This window comes from Molothrus aeneus, chromosome 2 (assembly GCF_037042795.1).
Source record: "Molothrus aeneus isolate 106 chromosome 2, BPBGC_Maene_1.0, whole genome shotgun sequence".
NCBI classification, from domain to species: domain Eukaryota; kingdom Metazoa; phylum Chordata; class Aves; order Passeriformes; family Icteridae; genus Molothrus; species Molothrus aeneus.
In genome coordinates this window covers 96,902,585-96,926,992 of record NC_089647.1, presented here as the reverse complement: position 1 = coordinate 96,926,992, position 24,408 = coordinate 96,902,585, and the positions used below count along the sequence as shown (strand labels likewise).

The window sequence follows — 24,408 nt, the reverse complement described above, 5'->3', positions numbered from 1 at the left end:
TATAAAACACTCATCTCGTGTTAGATGACTGCGTCCCTTTAAATTCCTAACAAGAGTGGTTTGGTTCTTCCATAAGAGATGACAATGGCTGCTATGGACCACTATTTTCTCTTCCTACAAAAGTAATACCCTAAACTATTAAATACTGCAGTTCAGAAGAACGTGGTGCAGCTGTTCTAAAAAGGGAGATGAAACAACCTGAATTCACTGGAAGCACTCAGTAACCTCAGAGGGGAAAAACAGAGCTCAAAGATAAAAGAGGTTCACAAACTATCTTCATCAACTCAACACTCACACACCACCCCCTCCCTCCTGCCCCCAATTTTTCATAGTACTGTTAATTTACATTTTACAATTGTGTGCTAAAAAAGAACAGCCAAGAAAATACTGTAGCAAAATGCTCAGGAGAAAAAAAAATCAAACATCTTTATTTTTGTTTGTTTGTTTTTAAAAAGCCATTTGCTGTTACAGTATTCTAACCCTTTTTCATTCTAGAGTCAGTGCATTTAAAAAAACTCGTATTTCATATTTCTGAGGAAAATAATCAGGTAAGCTGTAAGTGGTCGCTATTCAAAGTTTATTTCAAGTTAATATTGTTTTCATTTCTCAAAACAACTGAACAGAGGCACCCTGTAGTGTAGGACAGTCTCTAACCTGGAGAAAGTACCCATGGACTCCACAGGTGTCTCTCAGCTTGGGTTCCTGCAAATCTCATGCCCACAAGTGCAGAAGGGCCACTCCTGTGTTCAGCCCCATCACACTGACTTTGGTAGCACAAAGGCCACCATAGCACACAGGTCTCAGTAGCACAGAGTAACAGCTGCCAGCTATTTAATCCAAACATAAATTTTAAAATAGGGTATTAAATATGACCATAAGGAAGACCTCAGATTTGGTTACTATTCATGTTCTAGAATATACCCTGAATTAGGTAGATTTGCTAGCCATTTGCAGATTGCTAGATTTTAAAAATAGAAAGCTAAATGCCTTTAGGGCAGCTCATATCATAAAATGATCATAAAATCCATGCCATGAGGCCAGTTCCTTTTGAGCACAAGAATGCCTTGTAAAACAGGAGCACACGGAAATATATATTCTTTCCCATAAGGCAGCCATTCATTATCACGCAGCGGTAGTTCACAACACAGGAATTAAATGCCTAAATGAGGGATTTTAATCAGTTTTTTGAATACAGAAGGCATATCAAGCCTCTGCATATCAATGTTGAGACAAAGAGACCATTTCACAAAACCTTCTGTAATGCACGAAAATAGCCAAATACCACATCTGAAATAGTATGTCAAAATGGGCTCCAGCTGAAAAAAAAGTTACTGCAGCTGGTGCCCAGTCATGTGATTGTTATGGATTCCATGATTATAAAGCAAGAATTGTGCTGCACAAACACTGCTAAAATGCTGGCGTAGGAGTATTATTCACATGCTTTTGTGAATAATGGTAGATGGGAAGCATTTCACTCGTCCGGAGCTGCTGCCCGCCCACAGCAGCGCGGCCGCTCCCGCATCGTGCCCGCCCCTCCTGCCCTCCCCGCCGCCTCCCCACGGGGCGCGCACACTCCACCCTCCGGGGCTGCTCATCTGGGAATCGCTGCCCTAAGTGCAAAGGGCTACCAAACACTACAAAAACAGGGGGTGGTCTCTTCAGCTAAGCCATAAGCAATGCAAAATACAATCATATGAACCAACAAATAAATACTAACTTTTTACATGGTTTTAGGGTCACAGCTAGAGTGTGTGTTCGCTATAGTTCATAATTTCCTCTCCCTGGAGGGATTAATACCACTTACAGAACTGAGGAAAGCCTACAGAGGTTCTTTTTTCCTATGCATGGGTTCCCTCTGTTATGAAACCCAGAGCTGTCAGACCTGGCAGCAGCAGCATGTGCACAACCTCAGCTGGGCTTCAGAAGCCGCAGAATCAGCGATTGCTGAAATCACTGCTTACACCACATCTGAAATCACTGCTTACACCACATCTGAAATCACTGCTTACACCACATCAGGGCCAGGACGAGGACAACCCTCAGCATGCTAGACCTTTAATGGATTTAAACCACACTGTGCATACAGTCACACCTTTGAAAACATTGTATATATATTAATACATGGATTAACAGAGAAAATCTGAGCTCTTCAAACAGTGAAACAAATTTTACTGTCTTCTATTCATGCACTGTATTCTGTAAAGCCACAAGAAAAGCAAAGACCAATTTACAGTACTACTGTGTTTCAGCAGCATTCTGTCTTTGCAAGGATAATACTGGAAATCCCTTTTGGGGAACCCCAGGGCCCCCATCTACCCCCAAAACACCCATAACTATCACACAAATAATTCATGCACACAAATAAGAATCAACTGCCTTTGAACAAACTATAATATGCTCAACACTAAACAACGTCTTTAAGCTCACACTAGAGTCCCCAAAAATTTCAGTCCCAACGTTAATTCTATCATGCACATTGAACTATTTGGGCAGAAGAAGGGAAATAAGGGAAGAAGGCACTGCAGAAACTCTGAAATCATCACAGCAGAACTTGCAGTTTGAGTCAGGAAAAGATCAGATCACAGAAATTTGTCAAAAAGATTGGTCAAAACCAAATCTTTTAGAGAGAGAAATTAAGAAACACTGTACTTACCTTACAGTGCAGTTCCTCTCATCCAGTTTGTTAATGTTAGAGAAAATACACTCCCCATCTTCCTTTAAATCCTCTGCTTGCCTCCTTACTTCAACTGATACTTCCTAAAAGAGGTTTGTAGTACAAGTAAGAAACCAAGTCATCGTGTTTCAGACTCCCAAAAAATCTGTGATTATGGAACCTCTTATTTGTGGGTTTGCTCTGTTCAAATACACATGAAGTCAACAGCATAGCATGTTTTAAGCTTGTTTGGTTTTAAGCAGTACAGCGTGCTCTGTGACCTCCTGCGCTGCACTCCCGACCTGGCAGTGCTCGCCTTGCTGCTCTGCTCTGCTGATCTATAGAAGAGCTTAACATTTTTATAAACGTTTGCAACTTCCCTTTGGCAAAAACAAAAACAAACCAAAAAAAAGAGGCACAGAAGTTGCAGAAGAGTTGCTCACATTTTAGGAGATGCAAGTATGCACCAGATTGTGAATCCCCATGTGAGTACTTCAGTTTCTCAGTACAACACCAACAGTGCTGTTCCAGAACGTTATTATCTCCCTATCTTCAAACAACCCCACCCAAAGCATAGCTTTGCATTACAAACACTGAACCTACAGGAAATTTAATTGCACATTAGCACTGGAATCATCTGAATCACAACATCTTTATTTACTTCAGTCTCTTGTAGGCATCTTCAATGCACTTATCACCATATTTTCCAGGTGCCTAAACAGGTGTCTGCTTTTTGCCCCAGGAGGTCTATACTGAACTTAAGAGCACTGACTAATAAACCAGAAATGCATACAGGGAATAGATTATTGCCTGGGTAGGCAATTATTTAATAATTCAGAGAACTTAATTTTCAGAGTAACTTCCAGGTGAATATTGTCAGTGCTTCCAATCCCTACCCTAGTAAATTATCCACATAGTTAAGTCTGCACATAGAGTTCAAAAAGAATTTTTCCCAAACTTAAAGACACAAAAAACTTATGGAAAGACACTCAACAACTTTCAGAGATCAACATTTTTCTACTCCATGTCTACACACACACACAGAGGTGAACTGTGTATGTATGTATGCAATGTTTTTATTAAAAGGGGAAAAATACAGAAGAAGTAATATACAACTGCTTTGCTTCAATTCTATTCCTGCAGAAGGCAAAGTTCAACACAGGTTGAACACACTATGATTCCTTATACATATCAGGCAATCTCATAGTAGCTTGAACAACATCTTTTAACAGAGAACTAAAGAGACTTGGTTTCTCTGTTTGCTTCCAGTGCCACCTGCCAACCATTGCCTGGCCCTATTGGTTAAAAATTAACGTAATATTTACTTGCAAGTTGAACAGACTTTTGGAATCTCTCTACGGAATAAATGTATACATCTTAAATCAAGCAAACTGACATAAAACAAAACATTAAGCAGTTTCATTGTTGCTGTGGCTTTAGCATTAATAGGCATATTTGTAATCTCTAAACTTTTTCAGGCAGAAGTCCTATGAAATTTTGCATGAAGCAAGTTTAGAAAAAGAGGAAATCCATGGAAATTATTAGACCATCAAAAAATTAAACAAAGTATGTATTATTTACACGTGGAACACTTTTCTTCATCGTTTCAGAGAATTCAAACAGGGAATACAGCCACACCAATGAAAAAATAAGTCTGGGGGAAAATTTCTTTGAACCTTCAAAATATGTATTGTAAAAAAGAGGGTATTAGCAAATGAATCATATTTTTTTCTATCCAACTACAACACACAAGAAATTATTTTGATCCAATTGCTCTTGTGCAGCACAAACTTTGATCTTCCTCGTTTTACTTAAGATAGCTACCTATAACATTTACTCCTTTTCTGACAAAAGTCAAATACCACTATTACATAGTGTTCCTAAATTGGAAATTGACATAAAAATTCTCTTTTCCCCTCCTTTCCTCTACTGTCCTCCACCACACTAGGCAACTTAAAGGATAATGCAAAAGATATGTGTACCTGTTTGTAGAAATCAGTGGAAGGGGATGATCTAGACCTCTCATGGGAGTATTGGGATTTCCCATGCTGTTCATGGCCTGTATCGAGGATATTATCAGCTGAGTGGTACCTTCCTGAGCCCCTTGGCTCTACTGGCTTCCACTGCTCCTTCCACGATGCCTCATACTCTGCAAAGGTTTCCAGGCGCCGTGGCTGTGCAGATTTCCCAATCCTCTCAGCAGCCCTATTGCTGCTGCTATGGTGGACACTATCTTTTGAAGCATGAGCAGTTTCAGGTCCAACAGAGGCTACTCGATCTCTTCTTTCATACCAGAGCTCCTCTCCCTCTTGTGCTTTCCTATCTGGCCTCTCAGGCTGTCCCTCTGCCAGACCATGGGGACCTGGTTTCTGTGATGATTTTCTAAATGCAGGCTTACTTGTTTCTTCAAAAAATTTCCACCTGTCTGCAAATGAACCCAGGGCTTCTTCTGATACGTTTGGACGGCAATGAGCATGGCGTTCATCCTCTGACATGCCCACCTCGTTCATCTTCTCTGGTTCTGAGTATGACTTCAGTTTTTGCTCCGTTGTGAACCTCTTCCTGGCTCCAATCCGAGAAACGTGATGAGTGCCACTCCCTGTAGGATTTGGTTTGGCTTGTGTAGCCTCAAGGAATCCAGAGGTATCTTCAGAAACCAAAGCCAGTAATGAAGAGTTGTAACTACCAGTTTTCCGCTCAGGTGACCTGGGGAGATACTCAGCGGGGCTGGGCTCCAAGTCCCGGCGTTTGAAGGACGTCGCGCTCAGAACCCTGGCCTGGGCTTCCTTCAGGTGATCTTTGTAGGTGCTGGTAAAGTTTGTGTCGGGGGATGCGATGACATTCCCTGTTGAATCTGGTTTCCAGGTCTCACTGCACTCCTCTGTTTCAGATGACCCTACTAGTGTAGCAGTACTTCTACTTTTCTGCAGCTTTGCTCTTCTCATTTGGATCTCATTTCTGAGGGTTGTTGCAAAACGATCACTCCTTCGTGCCTGTTTAGACAGGTGAGTGTCAAATGAGGTCTGTCGTTCTGATACCACTTCTGGGTTGTTGTCAGACTGTTTTTTCCCTTCCTGAGCTAAAGAGTGCAACATTGGCGTCCTCTGAGGAGAAATCTTGCTACTCTCATCTCTCCCCCACCTAAAATCTTTCTGAGCAGATCTGTTTTCAGTGGTAAGGACACAGCCCTTTACATACTCCTGCTGACCATGCCTAGTTTCACTTTCCTCAGAGCTGTTCTCACAGCTTTTCTTTTGTCCAGATTTTTCAGTATGATTAGGTTTTTTAGATTCTTCTACTACAGCACACTTAGCATCTCCCTCTCTGTCCACTGGGTAATGACTACTGTTCTCACACCTTGTCAGTGAGGGTTCAATAGACTGTTGAGGTAGATAGTATTTTGGGTTTGGGGCCATTGTAATAACTGCAGAATTTTCATGAGGTCCAAGTGGCAAATCAGTTCCCACTGCAGGTTTCCAGCTGTCATCCTTGAGTTGTAGTGGCTTTGAGCTTCCCTGAGCAGGCTGTTTTGCTGTCACACAATAATATCGACTTTGTCCAGTGTTGTCCACCTTCTGTTCAGCAGCACTGTTCAAAGAGGAAGTGTTGAGCAGACTGGCTTGGTTTGGACTGTAGCCATGAAAATGATCTGTAGTTAACTCCTGAATGCCACTGTAGGACAGGTAATGTTGCTGATCTTTAGGTGCAGCTAAGGTTCTTGCACTGTGATAAAAGGTGCTTTCATCGCTGTACTGGTGCTGGTGGTGGTACGAGTAAGCCGACTGTGCAAACCTTATGTCGGTGCTGGACAAGGATGGCTGCAGTTTGTTCACAGTTCCTGCATTACTGCTGTACTTATCACCAGCTGAAGAAAAAGTGTGTTCTGAACTGAGATCAGATTTGTAATTTGAGCTGCTGATCCTCTTGTCACATGCTCTGGAGGGCCGTCGCTGCTGCTCTGCAGTTTCCAAACTCCAGTCACTCCTGGGCTGCGATCGGTTCAGGGCTGTAAAGTGCTGTGTGCTGGCACCCTCTGAGTACACAGGGCCCTGGGCTTTCTCGTGGCCCTTGGTGGCAGCAAAGCTGTCACTACGAAGAGGTGGAGGTGGCGGGGGAGGAGATGAAGACCTCTTTTTATCAGGAACGTACCAGACAGGTCCAAAACTGGATCTTCCTGAGCTAGTGAGCTTGCCATCTGGGTGTTCCTCTGTTCTAGGACTCCTGTTGTTCTCATATTGGATGGGAGCTGGCAAATACCCAGGTTTGTCCTCTGTTCCACTGCTGTCATTCAAAAACTGTCCAGACTTGCTTCCATGCTTAGCAGTCTCCCAGGGCCCCACTTTGTAAAGCATGTTCTCTGTTGAAGAGGTGTCTGCATTGGACAGAGTGTGGTCAGGGGTGCTAGAACTTGTGGAGAAAGATCCATAGGCTGAATCCCGCTTACTTTGGCTCCCTAGATGATCAATGCTACTATTAGACCTTGCAGAAGAAAGTCTTCCATACTGGGCTACTTGGGGAGTGTGGTCCCAGCTGTCCATACTTCCCAAAGAGCTGAATTGGTCAGAAGTGCGGTATAGACTTGACTGATCCCATGAGTTTGACAAGTCATGAGAAGAACAGCTACTGAAGGAAACAAACAAACAAAAAAAGTGTCAGAATAAATTTAAAAAATGTCCAAAAATGCCACAACATAATTATAACCACCCATTTTAATAATATTGGTTAAATCCATCTGCACAGCAGTTAAAGACAAACAATCTAACAAAACAAAGTTTGAACACGAAGTCAGGGCTCCAACTTGATACTCTACCACTGATTGAAAGCTTGAAACCTTAGTAACTACCTCAGCTTCCCTATGTATGTTTGCTAGTAAGTAATATGCATTTATCTCCTTGAATGGTCCCTTTTCCCTGTGAAAATTGTTGATTTTGCTGACTTTGCTTTTAGAAAAAATTAGTTTGAGATCCATTAGCTCCCTCTTTCCCAGGAAAAACACCAACTTATTTTTCAGCTTATTTTCCAGGCACCCCAATTCTTCCAGCTGTTAAACTCACGTACTTCCTCTCTTCATCTTTGAAATATGACTCCAAACTTCTTCAGCCCGTGATGTTATTCCCTTGTCAATAAGTTACTCCAATAAAATTACATCCACACCTGCCTATTGGTTTGATGTTTTAAGCAGAGACACACAAAATGCATTTGTCTCAAATACCACCTGCACATGCACCTTAGCAGTGTTGTTTCAAACCACTCTCAAGCTGACACTCTTAAAACAACATTCTATTCCACCCAGTTCCACAACACTGGCAGGAAAACTTCAGGAGGAGATGACAAAGCTCTGCATGGCCAAACAAACTTCTGACTTTCCTTCAAGAATCCTTACTTGCCACCAGTTTCTCCCTACCACTCTTTCCTCTATAAAAACAACATCTTTGACACTGTACTTTCTTCAGGTCTTTTGCTAAGGACACTATTCCAAAATCCTGCTGCTTCTGTTACCTTCCTATCCCATAAGTTTTGTTTCAATTCCTTTCATTTATTTTCTCTCTCACAGTACCCACCTCCTGTCAATCCAACACACTGATGCTGAGATGACAGTCTTGACAATTATTCTCATCACATCTCCCTCTTTGAACTTCACTGGCAGCTCCTCCTGCTTTTATATACCAAATTCAAATTCTTGCCTTTGCATGCAAAGCCCCTTGGTAGAAATCCCAGACTTATTCCACTTCCCTGTAGCTATAATTATATGAAGCATCTATCAAATCTTGTCTAAGACCTGTGAAAGCTAGCAACGAAATTAGATTAATCCACATAAAAAATACCAAGAGTGATACAGGTCTTCTGTAAAAAATATTGCAAAGGTCTAATCAACAGTTCTTTGGAATTCACTATTAACAGAATTGGTTTTTTTCCCCTCTACTACTATAGCCTTTTAAACTTTTCTTATACAACATGGTCAAAAGCAACTTATATGAAATAAGAGAAGATATGCTTTATGCTTATTTTCTTAAAGCATTTTATTAACAAGATACACTAACAAATGGCCTCATCTTGTGGGATTTTATGTTCTTTCATTTGTTTATTTTCAGCATTTAAAACATCTTGCTGAATCCTTTAAAAGGTCTTAATTGTCATATTAAGCTGATACTGTGTTGCATGTAAAAAGTATTGTGGTCATTACTAGGATTTTTTGTAAAAGAATAATGTAAGTCAGCTATTACTAAGAATTGCTGATATTCCCACTCCCTTGAGCACTAAGGAGATCATAGAACCATTAAGGTTGGAAGAGACCTTTAAGTTGATGAAATCCAAACAGATCCCTGGCATCAATTAAAAGAAAGATGCCACTTGTGCAGGAAAACCTCCGTTTACAGGTCTCATGTAAATCTGCCGGTATCAACTGTGAAGCAGAGATACCATCATAGGAGGTCAAAGCCCTGCTAGAAAATGCCTAATGGGAACCCAGCAGAAGCAGCAAGCACTTCAAAGGACAGGAGGGTTTCTAATGGCATGTCACTGCAAAGCATGGCCTCCTGTGGTCCTAAACTGCAGGGCAATTCTCCTGTGAACCCTGACATGGAAGAGAGTACAGAGGCCAGTTCTGCCTGAGCCTGGCTGGCATCCCAGGATAATCTCTCAGTGGTTGTTTTAGAGCAGATTCATAGAAGCACGTACACCGCTGGTCAAAGTTGGGTAGGTGAAGTCCAGGAATAATCTACAAACACCATCCCTTGGCCACCCTGGCCAGTAAACACCCATCCCAACCCTGGGGCATGAGCTTCTGCTCCTGGACCCTTATAGAAATTATCTCCTCAGCAACTGCATGGGATTACAAATCAGATGCACCTGACCCTAACTGCCCCAAAAGCTGAGTTTAGGCTGCTCACTTCTTTTTGCAGATCAGCAAGCCCAAAGAACCCCACTCTGCAACTGAGATCCCCAAAGTACCAAAATCCTTGGGCTGCCACTATGGGAATGCTGGGTATCCTCCAGCAGCAGCATGGTAAAAGCAGCTCTGCCTCTGAAACAGTCTTGGACAACAGACACCAGGGCTAACAAATCTCCCAAATATATTGTCTTTTAAGTGGGCAGCACAGGTAGCCAAGGGGTTCAGGATGGCACTGACCTGGGAACTGTGATATGAGACTCTGCTAAGGCCACTAAATCTTTCAGCAGCATGTGAGAAAGAATCTCTTGTTTTTATTAGTATTAGTGTCTACCAGCAGTTGTGGCTCTTTCTGCTTTGTGAGGGGAGAGGACTGCTCTATTCCCATCCCCTCTTTCTTTACACCCACAATTTCCTGACTAAACCTCATTTCAAACTGGCATGGAACAATTTTTTTTCTCTATTTTACGTATTGGGACACATCCAGCTCCTATCAAACACACCTTGAGACACATCTTGTGATATTTTACTTTCACAAGGTACAAGGACAACCACCAGGAAGAGCAGGAAGCATATAATGATTTACAGCTTAGTACAGAAGACTCATTAATAACAGAAATACTCTTTAGCTATAGCATTGCAATGAGGAAACCTATAGAAGATTTTAGAAATTTCTGCATTTTGTTTCTATGTACAAGGACTTTTACTGTCTTAAAATCTATAAATCTAAATCAATGAATATACAAATCTAAATCAACCTAAAAACCTAAATCTAAATCTATTCTATGATATTTAAACACAAACTTTAAATCAGTGTAAACCAGCAGAAATTGTAATCAAAGTTTCTAAGATTTCTACTAATAAAGTATTACAAAAAACATTTAAAAAAACCCTTTCTGTCGACTTTATTCAAGGGTAGATTAAAAACTTAGCTTGAAAACAGTAGGGAGTTTCCTAAGAAAACAATGTAAAAACATTGTAAATGTTCATCTAAATGTAAAAATGAGATGAAAAAATAAAATAAAATACTGAAGTATTAATGTTCTTTTGTTTTGACTAGCACAAAACATTAACCTCAAGAAGTAATGATTCAGCAGAGAATGCACGGCACTAAGTATAGAAACCAAAGTCTATTTCCCAAACCAGACTAATTTTCCATAATGCTCAGTGTAACTATGGGCCAACGGGAACTGAGAAGGAAAAAGTAACAAAAGACAAAAAAAAAAAAAACAAAACAAAACAACATCCCCTCCCTCCCAAAAAACAAGAAAATCTTTCATGAGAATGATAAAGAATGTCACCTAGGAGCAGGAAACAAACAAGAACCTGCAACCAGACGCAAAGAGGCGTTAACTAAGTTTAGAGTTTCACAGCTAAAACTGCCTGGGTGTCAGCCTTTCTCCATTAGTGTTGAATGTGACCTAACAAATATTAAAGTGCTTTAAACAGGGACTGAAAATCATTGGTGTTATTACCTCTCTACACAAGGAGGATCACAGATGCAGGGAAGGATTACAGAAAGACAGTTTAACTAATTAAACCAGTAATACCATAAAAGGCAACAGTAAAGCATTCTGCACCCTCTCTTTAGAAAAAGCCCTTTTAATTGTTCGAAACAGCATTTTTATTTTCTTCTCCCTTTCCTATTTCTCTTTATGAACGTTAATTTTGATGGTTACTTTGCCTTAGGATTTTCCCAGTGGACATTGAAAGGAAATGCAGAGCAAGAAGCAGAACCTTGTGACTGCCTTTAAAGCCAGTTTCTTACCTTTCAATCACACGCACATATCACAAACCGGTTCAGAAATCCACTCATCCACACGTCAAACTTCCCCAACTCCCCCTTCATGCACTGCAAGGACAGGCAACTAAAGAAGTACAACACCACGATTCTGCGTTGGTTGTTTTTTATAAAAACCCCTCAGCAACATGAGCTGAGTTATTGTAGGCTCACTGCTAGGAGCTGGATGTGTGTAACCCAAGCAGAGACTCACCTTGCATGGTAGCTGGAGTGCCAGGAGGCGCAGGCATGAGACGAGGCGAGGTGTGACGTGGCTGCCTCAGGCTGACTTTCGGTAAATTTGGTTGCGTGCCAGGAGTGCGGCCTGCAGGCTAGGTCATTCCTTCTGAAAACAACAGAGGCACAGGTGCTGCTTTAGTGCAAACACTTCAGTAAGATGATATGCAGCAAAAAAACTACCAGGGCAGCAGTAAAGCATTTCACAGATAGGACTGAGGCATAACGACTTTCAATGACAGCAAAACTTTCTACGTGCATGCATGCCACTTTTGAAAAGACATCACCATTTCTTTAAATTGCTTGAGATGCAGTGAAATACCAATTTATTTTTTTTAATGGGTGGCGAGGTGGGTGTTTTTTACAAGGAACAGAGATTGATAAATTTTAAAGTGCCTGAGATGTATCCAGAGCTTTAATAGTTAAAGCTAATATTAGACTTTGAACTCTTTTACAACTTGCCAACAGTAAGGCTTTGGTAAGATTTTACTGTAGGGACGTGCATATAGGAGGAACTTATGGGAAGAAATGAGTTAATGACAGGAAGGATTAAAGCCATATATATTGTTTCATACAAGTTAGTGATACAAGCAATCATATTAACTCCAGGCAAGTTCTGCTTCAGCTCTTGAAATGTTTGGCATCCCAGATATGCAGGGAGGTTTTGTTTGTTTTGGTGTTTTCTGGGATTGTTTTTTAAAGAATACATCTCAGTATCAGTTCAGTGAATCATGTAAGTCCCCAAATATCTACTTGGATATCACCTCCAAATGTTCCTGCTCACCTAACAGAAGAGATCCCTTCTAAGAAGTACGAACAATAGGTTGTTGTTAGAGTTATGCACCTTAAAAACTGTTTTGAAAAACTGCTTCATACTCCTCTATCTCCTTCCTTCTGCTCAGGAATTACTAACTACAGCTTGCATTGCCTTCCAAGGACTTGCTGTTTTGTTACAGCTCTCAGCACTCATGGAGTAAGTGCATTCTTTTTTCCCTAAGGTTAAATAAGCCTTCTGGGTGGAATCCAGCTACTTCTGTTTCAGTGAGCAGATGCCAATTACAGGCCATTTGTCTAGACCCTCTCACTTGGGAATGAAGCAGGACCTTCTTCGAAAGTAATTCATCCTGCCCTTCTTCTTGGCTCATCCTGGAGGAAGTGTAACTTAAAATTTAGATGCAATATGAGGTTTGACAAATCCCATCTTTTGAAGTCCGAGTATGAAATAAAGCCTTCTAGGACCCATAGTTGTTAAGATTTTTTTAATGTACTTCTGTACTTAAGAAATCTATTACTCCAAGGTTAAGTAATTTGCTACACTGAAGAAGTGTTCCATATTTTCAATTTGAACTGTAAAAAGGCACTTCTGCATTTTTTTACTCATTCCCCCTTTTTATAAATTTGTCTGTTATCAGACCACCACTGCATTTAGTGACCAAAACTAAAGCAAATATCTTCAAAACAGGTCAGCTCTGAGTACATGGCTTTTCACAGTACATTCAGCAAGGTCTGGAGAAATCAGTGATCAATTGCCTTTCCAAACTCTGCATGCAGGATTACAAAAGGAGAATAACAATTCTACAGGGAAACTGTAATTTCACTACAAAGTGTAGCATCATTATTGTGACTAAAAAAAGAAGTAATTGTTTCCATAAACAAAAGCCTACTCTTTTCAGTGTGACAAAAGAGAAAACGATTAAGCAGCGCATCTCTAGCTGCTCCTTCTTGGTAGGGATAGTGGAGGAGCCCCAGTACTCTCAGTGCAAACAAGTGCAGAAGATTCTGCTCAGCCATATGATGACAGGCTCCAGACAATCCTTGCTTGCTCCAAGCTTATGTGCAGGTTTGGAAAAAGTTATGATTCCACTGTTCAGCTACACAGAACATCACATGAACTTTTCCCCCCACTGCTCATCTTTAACAGTACTGACAACAACTCAGCATACCACAAATACCTGGTAAGGCAAATTCAGCAGATCTCCTAGGCATCAATTCAGCTGAAAAGGTTTATCTTTTATGAGACAATTACTTTTGTATGATGTACTGCTAAGGAAACACAAGACTAGGAAACTAGCACAATACAAGCAGCATTTGGAGCATAAGGAAAGGAAGGTTGGGAAAAGGGCTTCTGTGACAGTTTGGGCTTGACAAATGGCAGGAGGAATCCAAGCACTGGGAAGAAACAGAAGGGATGCACATGTAAGTCAGTACTGTACCTCATGGAACTTGTCAAGATCTTGATAAGATAGTTCCTCGCTACATGAATGTCATTTTCAGAAGGCATTTTCTGTGCTACAATATCCACCACCACTTTCATCCTCCTGAGCAGCCAGGCAAGGGGAGGAACAGACTGGACTGAGTTGTGTCATAAGGTAAGTCAAGTGGACAAGAATTTACAAGTTCTGTTGAATTTTCTGTTTTTGTGGCCACAGATTTTTGAGAGGGTCCTTTTTTTTTTCTTTTTGGACATAATGGTCTGAACAGCCTAAAAATACTGGTGGGATACCCAGAAGGGGGAATCTCATAGACAAACACCTGCTTTTGTTGGGAAGTTCACACACATGACTAAAAATTAATTCACTGTGCAGAGTCAACAGTACTTTCTGATAGTAATTCTAATTAAATGGTAAGAATCTATCCTGCACTTCAAGAAACGATTTTTTCTAAAATGTGGACTGCAACATAAAAAATGATTCCAAAATTCAGCAAATGGATAGAAGGACTAGAAAGAAAAGATTCAGAGATTCAAAAAGGAATATTTTGCAGACAACTGAAGAAGCTGGAAGCTGAGCATTTACATTCTAATGTAATACCCCTCTGTTACTTCTAAGTGACAGAATGAGATCATCTGAACCTACAAGTCAGAAAACCTCCAGCATTAATGGAAGCATTATTAAAAGCATTTCACTTAAAGTGTCTTTCTACCAGTGCTTTTACAGAAGCTGCTGGAAGGAAAATGTTGATAGGCACAGAAGATAGGTTACAAAGGAAAAAAGATAAGAAAGCCAGCAGATACAACAACAGAAGTGTGTATTTCCCCAGCACCACCTTCTCCAACAGAAATTGTACCATTCTTATCTACCGAATAGCACCTCTGTTGTAACCCTGCCATACAGGCTTGTGCATCTGGAGTAACCAAAGCAAAAATGTGACAGGCAGTTCCAGGGGCCTGCATCCAAATGAAAACCAATTGCTAGAATTTATTTCATAGAACCATAAAATAGTTTGGGTTGGAAGATCAGTTAAAGTCAGTTAAAGATCACTCACTTAAAACACCCCTGCCATGGACAGGGGCACCTTCCACTAGAGCAGGCTGCTCACAGCCTCATGCAGGCTGGCTTTGAACACTCCCAAGGATGGGGTATCCACAACTTCTCTGCCAACCTGTTCCAGTGCCTCCCCACCCTCACCCTAAATAATTTCTTCCTAATATCTGATTAGTCTGGTAATGTTTCATTGCAGCCCCCTGCTGAACGAGCCAAGGCCCAGCTGCTGGCACACACCTCAGGCCTGAGGCAGCCCAGCTCTCCCCGCAAGCAGCGGCACCGCACGGGACAGAGGCAGCCGGTGCCGCTATCCCGAAGCCCACGGGCCGCGTCTCCCTCTCCCGAGATCCCTGCCCTTTCCCGAGATCCCTGCCCTTTCCCGAGATCCCCTCCCTTCCCTCTCGGCCTCCTCTCGCTGCCCCGCCCGGCCCCCCGCGCGCCCCCTGCCGGCTGCCGTGCCCCGGGAGGCCGCGGCTCCGGCGCCGCCGTCACTGGCGATCCTCCGCCTCCTGCCGGGATTGTTGCTCATCCCTACAGAGCCCTCCTCAGGCCGGTACAGCCGCACACGCTGCCGTGACCACACGGTGGTGGCTTTTCTCCTAGCGGCTGCAGCCCTAGGACTGCAGAATTGCGCTCTACACCTGCAGTAATCACTGACAGCCAGGGCTCCCCACAGCACATCTAACCACAAGTGAGCATTAGAGGCCAGTCCTTGCAAATGTGGTGTCACTCACTGTTCATCTGTATCTGCTGTGACAAGAAATTAATCATGGAATCGATCAAAGAATGGTTTGGGTTGGAAGAGACCCTTAAGATCATCTCATTCCAACCCTTCTGATGAAGGCAGGGACACCTTCCACTAGAGCAGACCATTTGCCCAGAGCACCTTCCAACCATGATTGAATGTTTTTAAGGTATGGGCCATCCACAGCTTCTCCAGACAGCCCATTCCAGTGCCTCACCACCCTCAGAGCAAAGAATCTAATCTAGACCTCCTCTCTTTCAATTTGAAGCCATTCCCCCTTGTCTTGTCACTATATGCCCCTGAAAATAGTCTCTCTCCAATTTCTTGTAGGCTCCCTTTGGGTTCTGGAAGACTGCTATTATGTCACCCCAAAGCTTTCTCTTTTCCAGGCTGAACATTGCCAGTTCTCTTAGCATTTTCCCATAGAAGAGGTGCTCCAATCCTCTAATCAACTTGATGGCTTCCTTTGGACTCACTCCAACAGGTTGATTGTCTTTCCTGTGCTGGGGATGCCAGAACTGGATGCAGTACTCAAGGTAGGGTCTTCACCCTAATAAAACTAGGTTTAGACAAGAAATCCCGATTTTTCAAAAGTAAAAGGATGGACAAGTCAGTGGCTTCAGTCAGAACTGAGCTGAATCTACAAAGACAGGAAAAAAATCCCAAAGCAGAAGCATCTGTTCTTTTTAACTCTTACTGTTACACACTGTCAGCCCTAAGTCTTTGAGTGAAAACTGTTGTAGCAATCATTTATATTAAAGATTCTTTAAAAATAGATATATTCCCTTTTCAGTCACTTGTGTTTCTACAGAAAGCTGTAGACCATGTTTCAAGGTACAAACACAAGAATTTGGGAACCAGTCAGCGTAGTGATGCTGAACAGCAGCTATCAAAACAAAACTCTTCTCCCTCCACTCACCACAGTGCTACTCAAAGCTTTTCAGCAGTGCAGCAAAGCCTTTCTGTGTTGTTAAGAACTTTGTTTTTAAAATAGCCCAAGTTCACTTTTCCAAAGTTGCAGCAGGAGGTCCAAACTACTGGCAGTCATTTCAAACCTTGTCTAGAACCAGAAATGTTGCCTAATCCCAGTGTAATTGGCTACAGACATGCCAAAGATGCAAGGCTAAGGAAATGCAGAAAGGCTGCAGCCCTGAGATAAAATGGAAACCCGCACAGGCTTAAAGGTCAAGTGCAATCACTGGCACTCTCAAACAAGCAGCACACCCGAGCACTGCACTGTGAGGTACAGCTCACAAGGTGCCCTTAGATTGTGTCAAAGCCAATAAACCAAACCACACTGCTCTTGTTTGTCCTGCAGAAACAGAACCAGTTACAAACATGCTGCCCCATGCCAGCTACACAAATTACCTAGGAAAGGTTCAGGTTTTGCAGTGTCCTCAGCAAGCTGCTCACACATTATTTTTTTCTTTTTTTTTTTTACTCCATGTCAAGAATTTGTAGTGACAGCACAGGGGCTCTTGTTTGTCCGCTTATAAATCCCAAACAGCTTCAAAGTTCTGTTTTCTCACCTCCCCTCCCTTACAATAACAGTAGGCTAGACATACCAATACCTCATTAACAAATTTTTTTTAGTAAATCTGTATATGCTGGGGGAACAAAAGTCTTCCCAATCCATGAGGGTTTTTTGCAGTTCACCAACCTTTTGTTCAGTAAATTAAAACACACCAGAAGACCAACACATAATGTAATTAATTGGGTATGCAAAAAGCCACTGCAAAGGAACTGCAAAATAATTTATTCAATGTATTAAAAACATGTTTGAATTTTTTTAGTCTTCTGAATCCTTGGCAGGAAAAAAACCAGGAGGCTGAATACTACCATGAGTCTGCAGTTACCCACAGAGGCCTCAAATAAAAAGAAATTGACAATGTAACTGTTTTTCATTCCAGAAGCTGTTATATGTATTGGTCACTGCAGATCTGAAGAATTCATTCAACTGCCTAACATGGGAGCTCATGATTAGAGCTAGATGATTTTTCTAAAATGAAGAAATATTTTTTTTAAATGAGCACTTAATTTGATCTTTCTTCTTACCCTCTCTTGAAAACAGACAAACATTCCTTTCTATAGAATACCCAAGGACTCATCATCCTATACAAAGATATTTGGTATTATCTATCTCAGACAGCTATATTCATAGAAATCAAATTACTTCATGCTACAGTAGTCACCACTGGCAGATCTATCTGCCAGGGAAATATGGAAATGAAGTATCTAAAATCTGGCAAAAAGCTATCACACAGCAGCAAAACCCTGTAAGGAATGTGAATGGTTTCTTGTGCCATTCTCAGTAAATAAATACATGCAAGAGTTATCCTAATTTAGGCTAAACCAGCTGCTATCAATTCCATAAAAAAGCTCTTGATTAAGTCCAATACAATTCCCCTTGCCATTTTCAGTGTTGTCCTGTCTCCTGACATAAAGATATAGATGTATCTTTGGATGTAACAGCAAACCAAGTGAGGACAGAGCATCCAAAACTTGAAGTGGAACACTTTTTTCTGAACAGTTTCCTGCTTTATTTTTTCTTCATTTATTTAAAAATAAAGGACGGAGGGTGGTATGTATGTCAAAGATTATGAGAAGGAAGAAAAATACAGAGAGTCCTCCTGAAAACTTCCATGCAGAAATTGTGTATTAAAGGATTTCCCAAATAAAAAAAAAAACTTCCAGAACATATTTTGAAGTAAACCTTCACTGTCAATCATATCCAATAGTGATTATATGTATATACACACACAGATATCTATCTCTCTATATAGATTCATGCATAGATTTATACATACATGCAAAGTGACTTTTTAGGCTTTTCTAGTTCTAAAATGCCCACAATTTCTCTGACCAGGCTGATGGTTTTGCACTCCAGCCACTGCTTTTTTGGTCTTCCCAATATACTGAAGCACTGCTAAAACCTGTCCCACTACCCACTTATGAACTCACCCCTATGCTGCTTTCTAGAGCCTCACAGCCTCAGCCACTTCCTTCCCTTTCTCTTAAGCCTGTCCTACTGCCTTTCCCTCTGATTCTGTCTTAGATGCCCCAAGTTCCTACTGTCCTGGGGCTAGACAGCAGCAACTTAAATGCTTTTTCTAAAGTACACTCTTTGCCAGCATACAGACTGCCCATCCAGGAGAGCCTAAAACATCCTTTCAAGTAAGGACAGAAGATACATTAGCCCCTGGCCTTTCCAGGAGAGGCAAAAACATCAGGACTTGAAATTTTAACTGTAGAGGTATCACACCCTTACTTTATATTATAGAGATTAAACTTAAGATATGTAAAATGTCTTTTCATGGTGAGCAAAAAACCCAAAAAACTCTTGGTAAGTATCATCATGGCAAATACTTAAGGGTCATGTCTTTTACCTCTGCAGATCTGTAGTGAGCTTTATAAAAACAACACATACCATCCCCTCCTTTCTTTCAGGGTCACTCCCTGAATACAAAAAGCACCTGAATGGAACTCTGTTTCAAATGAAGCCAAAACCTGTCTGGATTTATATCTGGCTTGTTCACAAAAGAATGGTTAAATCAGATGCACTGCAGGAACATTTAGTGAAATATTTAATTAAGTAAATCTTTAGAACAATAGTGCTGATCCCCATTAGAAACAATATTGTTATTTTCATCCAAAAAACCCCATTGGAGTAAGAAGTAGAACCAACTCAACAGGCCCACATAAAGTCTTATTGCTCATCTTTTTACAAGCTTTCACTTGTTAAATACTCTAATACTGCTTCTTAGCCTATTCTCACAGCACTTGGAATTCTCAAGTAAGCTTCCAAATAAATACTGATCACATCACACAGCATCCAGGACCCATTTACTCCGGCTTAGCCATAACTAAGACAAAAAATGAGTGTAATACTGTAAAAAATTACATTACTTTCCACATTATTAAAGAACTGAATAAGCTTTTCATGTAGAAATTTTCCCTTGAGGCATCTTGGTCTCAGAAGGACAATAGAGATTTGAAAGAAAAATCTGCTGCACCAAAAAAAAAAAAAAAAAAAAAAAAAAAAAAAAATTAAAAAATCCCAAACCAAACCAACAAAAATCCCAAAACAAAACAAAACAAAACCAATCAACCAACAAAAACACAAACGAAAAAAATCCCACCAAACCAAAACCAAACTCTCCCAAAAACTCCTCTTCTGAGAAGCCCCTCCTGGATTACATATACAAGTTCATGTAAAAATTTCTACTTCTTCCACTGAATTGAGGTAGCTATGCAGCTGTAAATCACTCTTTGATACACAGCATGGTTTATAAAAAGGATTTTTTTATTGTCATAAAAAACTATTTTCAGATTAAAACAGACATTAGAGTTTTGGCACATTACAGAGCTTGTAATCTGGGCAGGAAATCTCACCTGCCTTAACACGTTGGAAGCCCAAGGCATAAGGTGGTTACAGTTGCACAATCATCCAAGTAACCTCCCCCTCCTTACCTCCCAGGGCAGCTCAAGTTTCAGGTGAATTAATTGTTAGTTCCAAATTAAATCCCGTTCTTAATCTCCAACTGATGACTGCAGCCATAACAGCATTATAACAAACAGCAGCACAATTTGAAACACTTACACATCCATCTACCATTTCTCCACTGGCAAAGGGCAGATATTTTCCTGCAACTTCTTGGAGCATGAGCTACTCTCTTCCTATGCCTGTACTAACTCAGGCCAAAAAATTTCCAACATTTTCTTTAGACTCTTAATGGAAGTAGAAGGAATCTGCATGGGCAGGTACAATGCTGTCTCTGAGAGCTCCTACCACCCTGTGGGTAGGAGCCTGGCCCTAACAAATGCAGTCCATGCCCTCCATCCCTAGGGGGAGATGGGGACTGCAGTAAAGGCAAGTGCAAGAAGCTGGATCCTCTGCTGAGGCTGGTTCTATGTCCTACTTCATCTTCTGACGTTTCATTCTGCGAGAAACAGAGTGTTCCCCTTGATTTGGATACACTGGGAAAAAGTACAAACCCTCATTTTGAGCAGATATATGGCAGCCCTAAAATGCAATCACCTGGAGCTAGAACATTAATAATGACCAGACAACTCTCATTTCTGGGATTCTTGGAACAGTACTGATTTTGCTTGGACAACTAGGTTTTTAGGCTTATTTTACAGAAACTGAATATGCCAAGATATGCACCCAATTTAACATCATTAGACTTGAACACTGGGTTCAGTCACTTCACAGCAAAATAAAAGCTATTTTCCAAGCAAAATTGAAAACAGAATCACTTCACAGCAATAACAACACAAATCTTCAATAGATCATTTTTCTTCCAGCCCAGCTCACACCACCCCTTCAGATCTCAATCTTTAGCCACCCTAATTATCACCAAGTGTAAATTTTACAAGAGAGTAAATCTGGTGAAAGTAGAATAATAAATGCCCACAGGTTGAAACGTGCTTTGATACACAGAAATCAAATCAGAAACAATCTTAATTTTCCAAGCCCAGATCAGTTACAATTGATGACAAAAACCAGGAAAAAATTCTCTAGTTAATATTCATAAATAGTTACTTCTGCTGCCAAAGCTTGTTTGTTAAAAAACTGCAGGAATTATCAGCATCCCTCCAAAATGATCAAGTAGTTTAATAACTGAGCTCATCCATGCATTCTTCCTGCATAAACCAAGGTATCTATAGACAATCTCACAACAGACCACACAGATACTATGACTACATTCACATGCAAATTGTACCTACATCACTATTACTAAACTTGGAGCAGTGAATACACCTCTGGGTACTCAGCTGTTTGCATTATATGTGCTGCATTTAGTCACCTTCAGATGGGAAACAAAGCTGGCTTTTAACACTCCTAGGGTGGTGCAGAGCTGTGCACAAGGATGTCTAAACAAACTCAAAGAATAGAAAAGGTATCTTCATGTAGAAAAAAAATCACTGAGACATACTGACTACCACATATGAGCTCCAAGTGACTAATGCATGTCTAATATTTTACAGCTTTACTCAAAGTTCAGTGAAGCCACAGAAATGTGTGATGGGTTTTATGTGCCAGGGCTCTGCTGGCAATATGTATTACTATGTTATTATAAATCAATAGTAACCTGCAGACATTGATCCTGACTCTTCTGGGATCCTTCCCCACAAATACAGTGGGGAGATCCTACCTGAGGAGCCCTCTTGTGTCAGAGGGTCCATTAGCTCACCAGATTAAGGATTTCTCTAATGGAGATGACTGGCCCGTCTGGTCCCCACTAAAAAGATAGAGACAGAAACACATCCTGAGCCCACGCTGCTCCAGCACCCCACCTTCACAGCATATATGTGCTTGAGAAGCTGGAAGCAGTGACTGCCTGGCAGTGACAATAAAAAATCCTAAATTAATCATTTAACTCCCTCCCCCTTCCCCAAACTGTGTAAGACAAGTGTATTTAAATGATTAGGCTGTTTTCCCCCCACTTTTGCTCAGTACTTCATAATCCTCTCCTTCACAAGCAGAAATCCCACAACTCTTTCTTTAGATTTATTATGAAGAACAAACCATTTTGGTCTCACATTTATCAAAATACTCATTTCCTCTTGCACTGTTCCGTAAAAATCCCCTTCCACCCTCACATAAGCTCTGTACATGTTGGCAAACAGCTCACAGTTCCACTGGGAAACTTTTTCCACCAAATTTTCTTTCCACACCACTAAAAGCTTGAGGCCTAAAAACTCTCAGGCCTTGACACTTTGAGTTCCACTAAGAGTGACTCTGAAGCTCCATTTGTCTCCATCCCATACTGGGATGAAGACACCACCCAACAAAACTGGTTGCAGACCTCTTAGAAAGTAGCAATGCAAACCACCCCAGTGCCTGGCTCAGCTGGGAGAGGAGTGGTTTTGCTCAGCAAGACAAAGCACACTGAAGCCATGTCTGCCTGAGAAATGGGAGGCAAATTTGAAAGCAAAAACAAAATACTCTTTTCAAAGTCACCTCCCTTCTTCCACACCTGCGACTCCACTTCAACAATCCTATAATGAAAATTTAATCGGATGCATTTAAGACAACAAAGCATAGCTTTTTTATCCCCCTCATCCAACAAGTTACAAAGACAGAAAAAAGCCAAGAGAAAGGCACCCTGAGCACTGGCTTATCCCAGCATCGGAAAGAAGGGGTGAGGAGCTGCCGGAGTGTCCCTCGTCCTGTGCAGGCTGGCAGAGCCGCCGGTACCTACCCGGGCTCCGTGCTGGGCGGTGCCTCCTCCCTCCGGCTGCAGGCACAGCTCCCGGCTGGCGGAGCGGGACCGGCCCGAGAGCCGAGCCACGGGCCCGAGCCGGCACCGGGGCCGTTTCTGGCACCCTCCTGGGCTCTGTGCCCGGCAGACGGGGGCGATGCCGGCCGAGCAGAGCATGGGACTCCTCAGCCCTTGCCACCGGCTGTCCTGTGCTAATCTGCGGCCGCCAGCTTAGGGATATAATTAGACTGACAAAGGAGCCTTGTTAGCGCTCCTCGCTAAGAGGCCGCAGCACTTCAGATTAGCCAGACCCGCGACTCTGCCGCCGAACGCTGCTGCGGAGCTCGGCGGGGAAAAGCTGAGCAAAGCCCGAAAAATGAAACCAGTGGACTGTTCCTGACGGAGGAGGAAGGAGGGGGATTTTTACTTTTCGTTTGAAGTGGCGTTTGACATGGTGCATGTAAAATGCACTGGCATTATGCTGCTGAAACTGTTCGTTTGATCTGTTCTATCCTTTTCCAATATTCTAAGCAAATACATGGGCAGGTAAATAGATGGGTCTGGGGCACTGCATTGTAAAGAAGTTTATGTCACCTATGAGACGACAAAGCTAAAAGAAAATCTCTTAAGAGCTGATGGATCATCAGTGGTAGTGGAGAGTTACAGATGTTTTCCCTAGGCATGGAAAACAACCAGACAGTCTTCTCAGGAAGCAGCACTTTCCCTAAAAGAGAGGCATCCTGTTACATCCCTAGAAATACTGCTCCTCAGTATGCAGGCACTGGAAATCATCACCTACAGAAAAAAGTGGAGGTACATCCATCCCCCAGGGAGAATAATGTTTCAAATCCTGGGGATTTCTTTCAAAGAGCAATTTATTTTAAAAGTCTTCTGAAAAAATAAGCTTTACCCCATAGTCACACAATCCCCTTCTGCTAGCCAGATTTGCACATGTAAGCTTGCTTGATGGTTGTTGACCATCATTATACCTGAGGATATAAAGGATACAGTAACAGGCTGCACAGAGTTTCTTTGGGGGAAAATGAAGAAGATTAATTATACTGTACCATTAAGGATTGGCACAGCAGAAAAAAAGATAAACTTTCTTCTTACACACTGGCCTATGTGCCACAATCATGTTTTCCTTAGGTTCACTGACCCATCACACTAAACAGCAGCCATAATTTTTTTTGGTTCTGTTCTATAACAGAGTGGACTGATTGCACCACAGCATCCTTACCAACTGATTGACCATTGACCCCCATCCTGCATGTGTAAAATGAACAGCTTCTCACAGGTCAAAGCAGGATGCATTTATAGTTGTAAATGAAAAGCTGGAAGTTCTGGGGATTTACAGAAATACTCAAACTTCAGGAAGGAGGTTGGCTAAAGGGCAAAAAGTGGTCTCATGTTATGCAAGCATACATATTTGGATTTTAATAAGAAATACAGTTAAGACAGCATATGACAATTACAAATTACAAAGAAGTCCAACAGCTCAACTGTGTGAACCTGCTGGAAAGTTAGATGGCGTCTGGCTAATACTTTCTCAGCCAAATTGATATATTCTACTAAAAACAACTGTACTTCATATAAAGGTGAGAGTATAGATTACTCACAGATGTTAAACCTA

General features: G+C 41.5%; 1 protein-coding gene across 1 annotated transcript in view; it reads right to left on the bottom strand.

The window, feature by feature from the left end:
• The window catches only part of SHROOM2 (shroom family member 2), a 116,116-nt gene that overhangs the window by 32,160 nt on the left and 59,548 nt on the right, over positions 1-24,408 (bottom strand). Inside the window, exons 3-5 of the mRNA XM_066545345.1 lie at positions 11,537-11,668; positions 4,636-7,276; positions 2,654-2,757 (exon numbers count right to left, since the gene is read on the bottom strand). Of these exons, the coding sequence (XP_066401442.1) occupies positions 2,654-2,757; positions 4,636-7,276; positions 11,537-11,668 (2,877 nt within the window). The remainder of the gene's footprint in view (positions 1-2,653; positions 2,758-4,635; positions 7,277-11,536; positions 11,669-24,408) is intronic.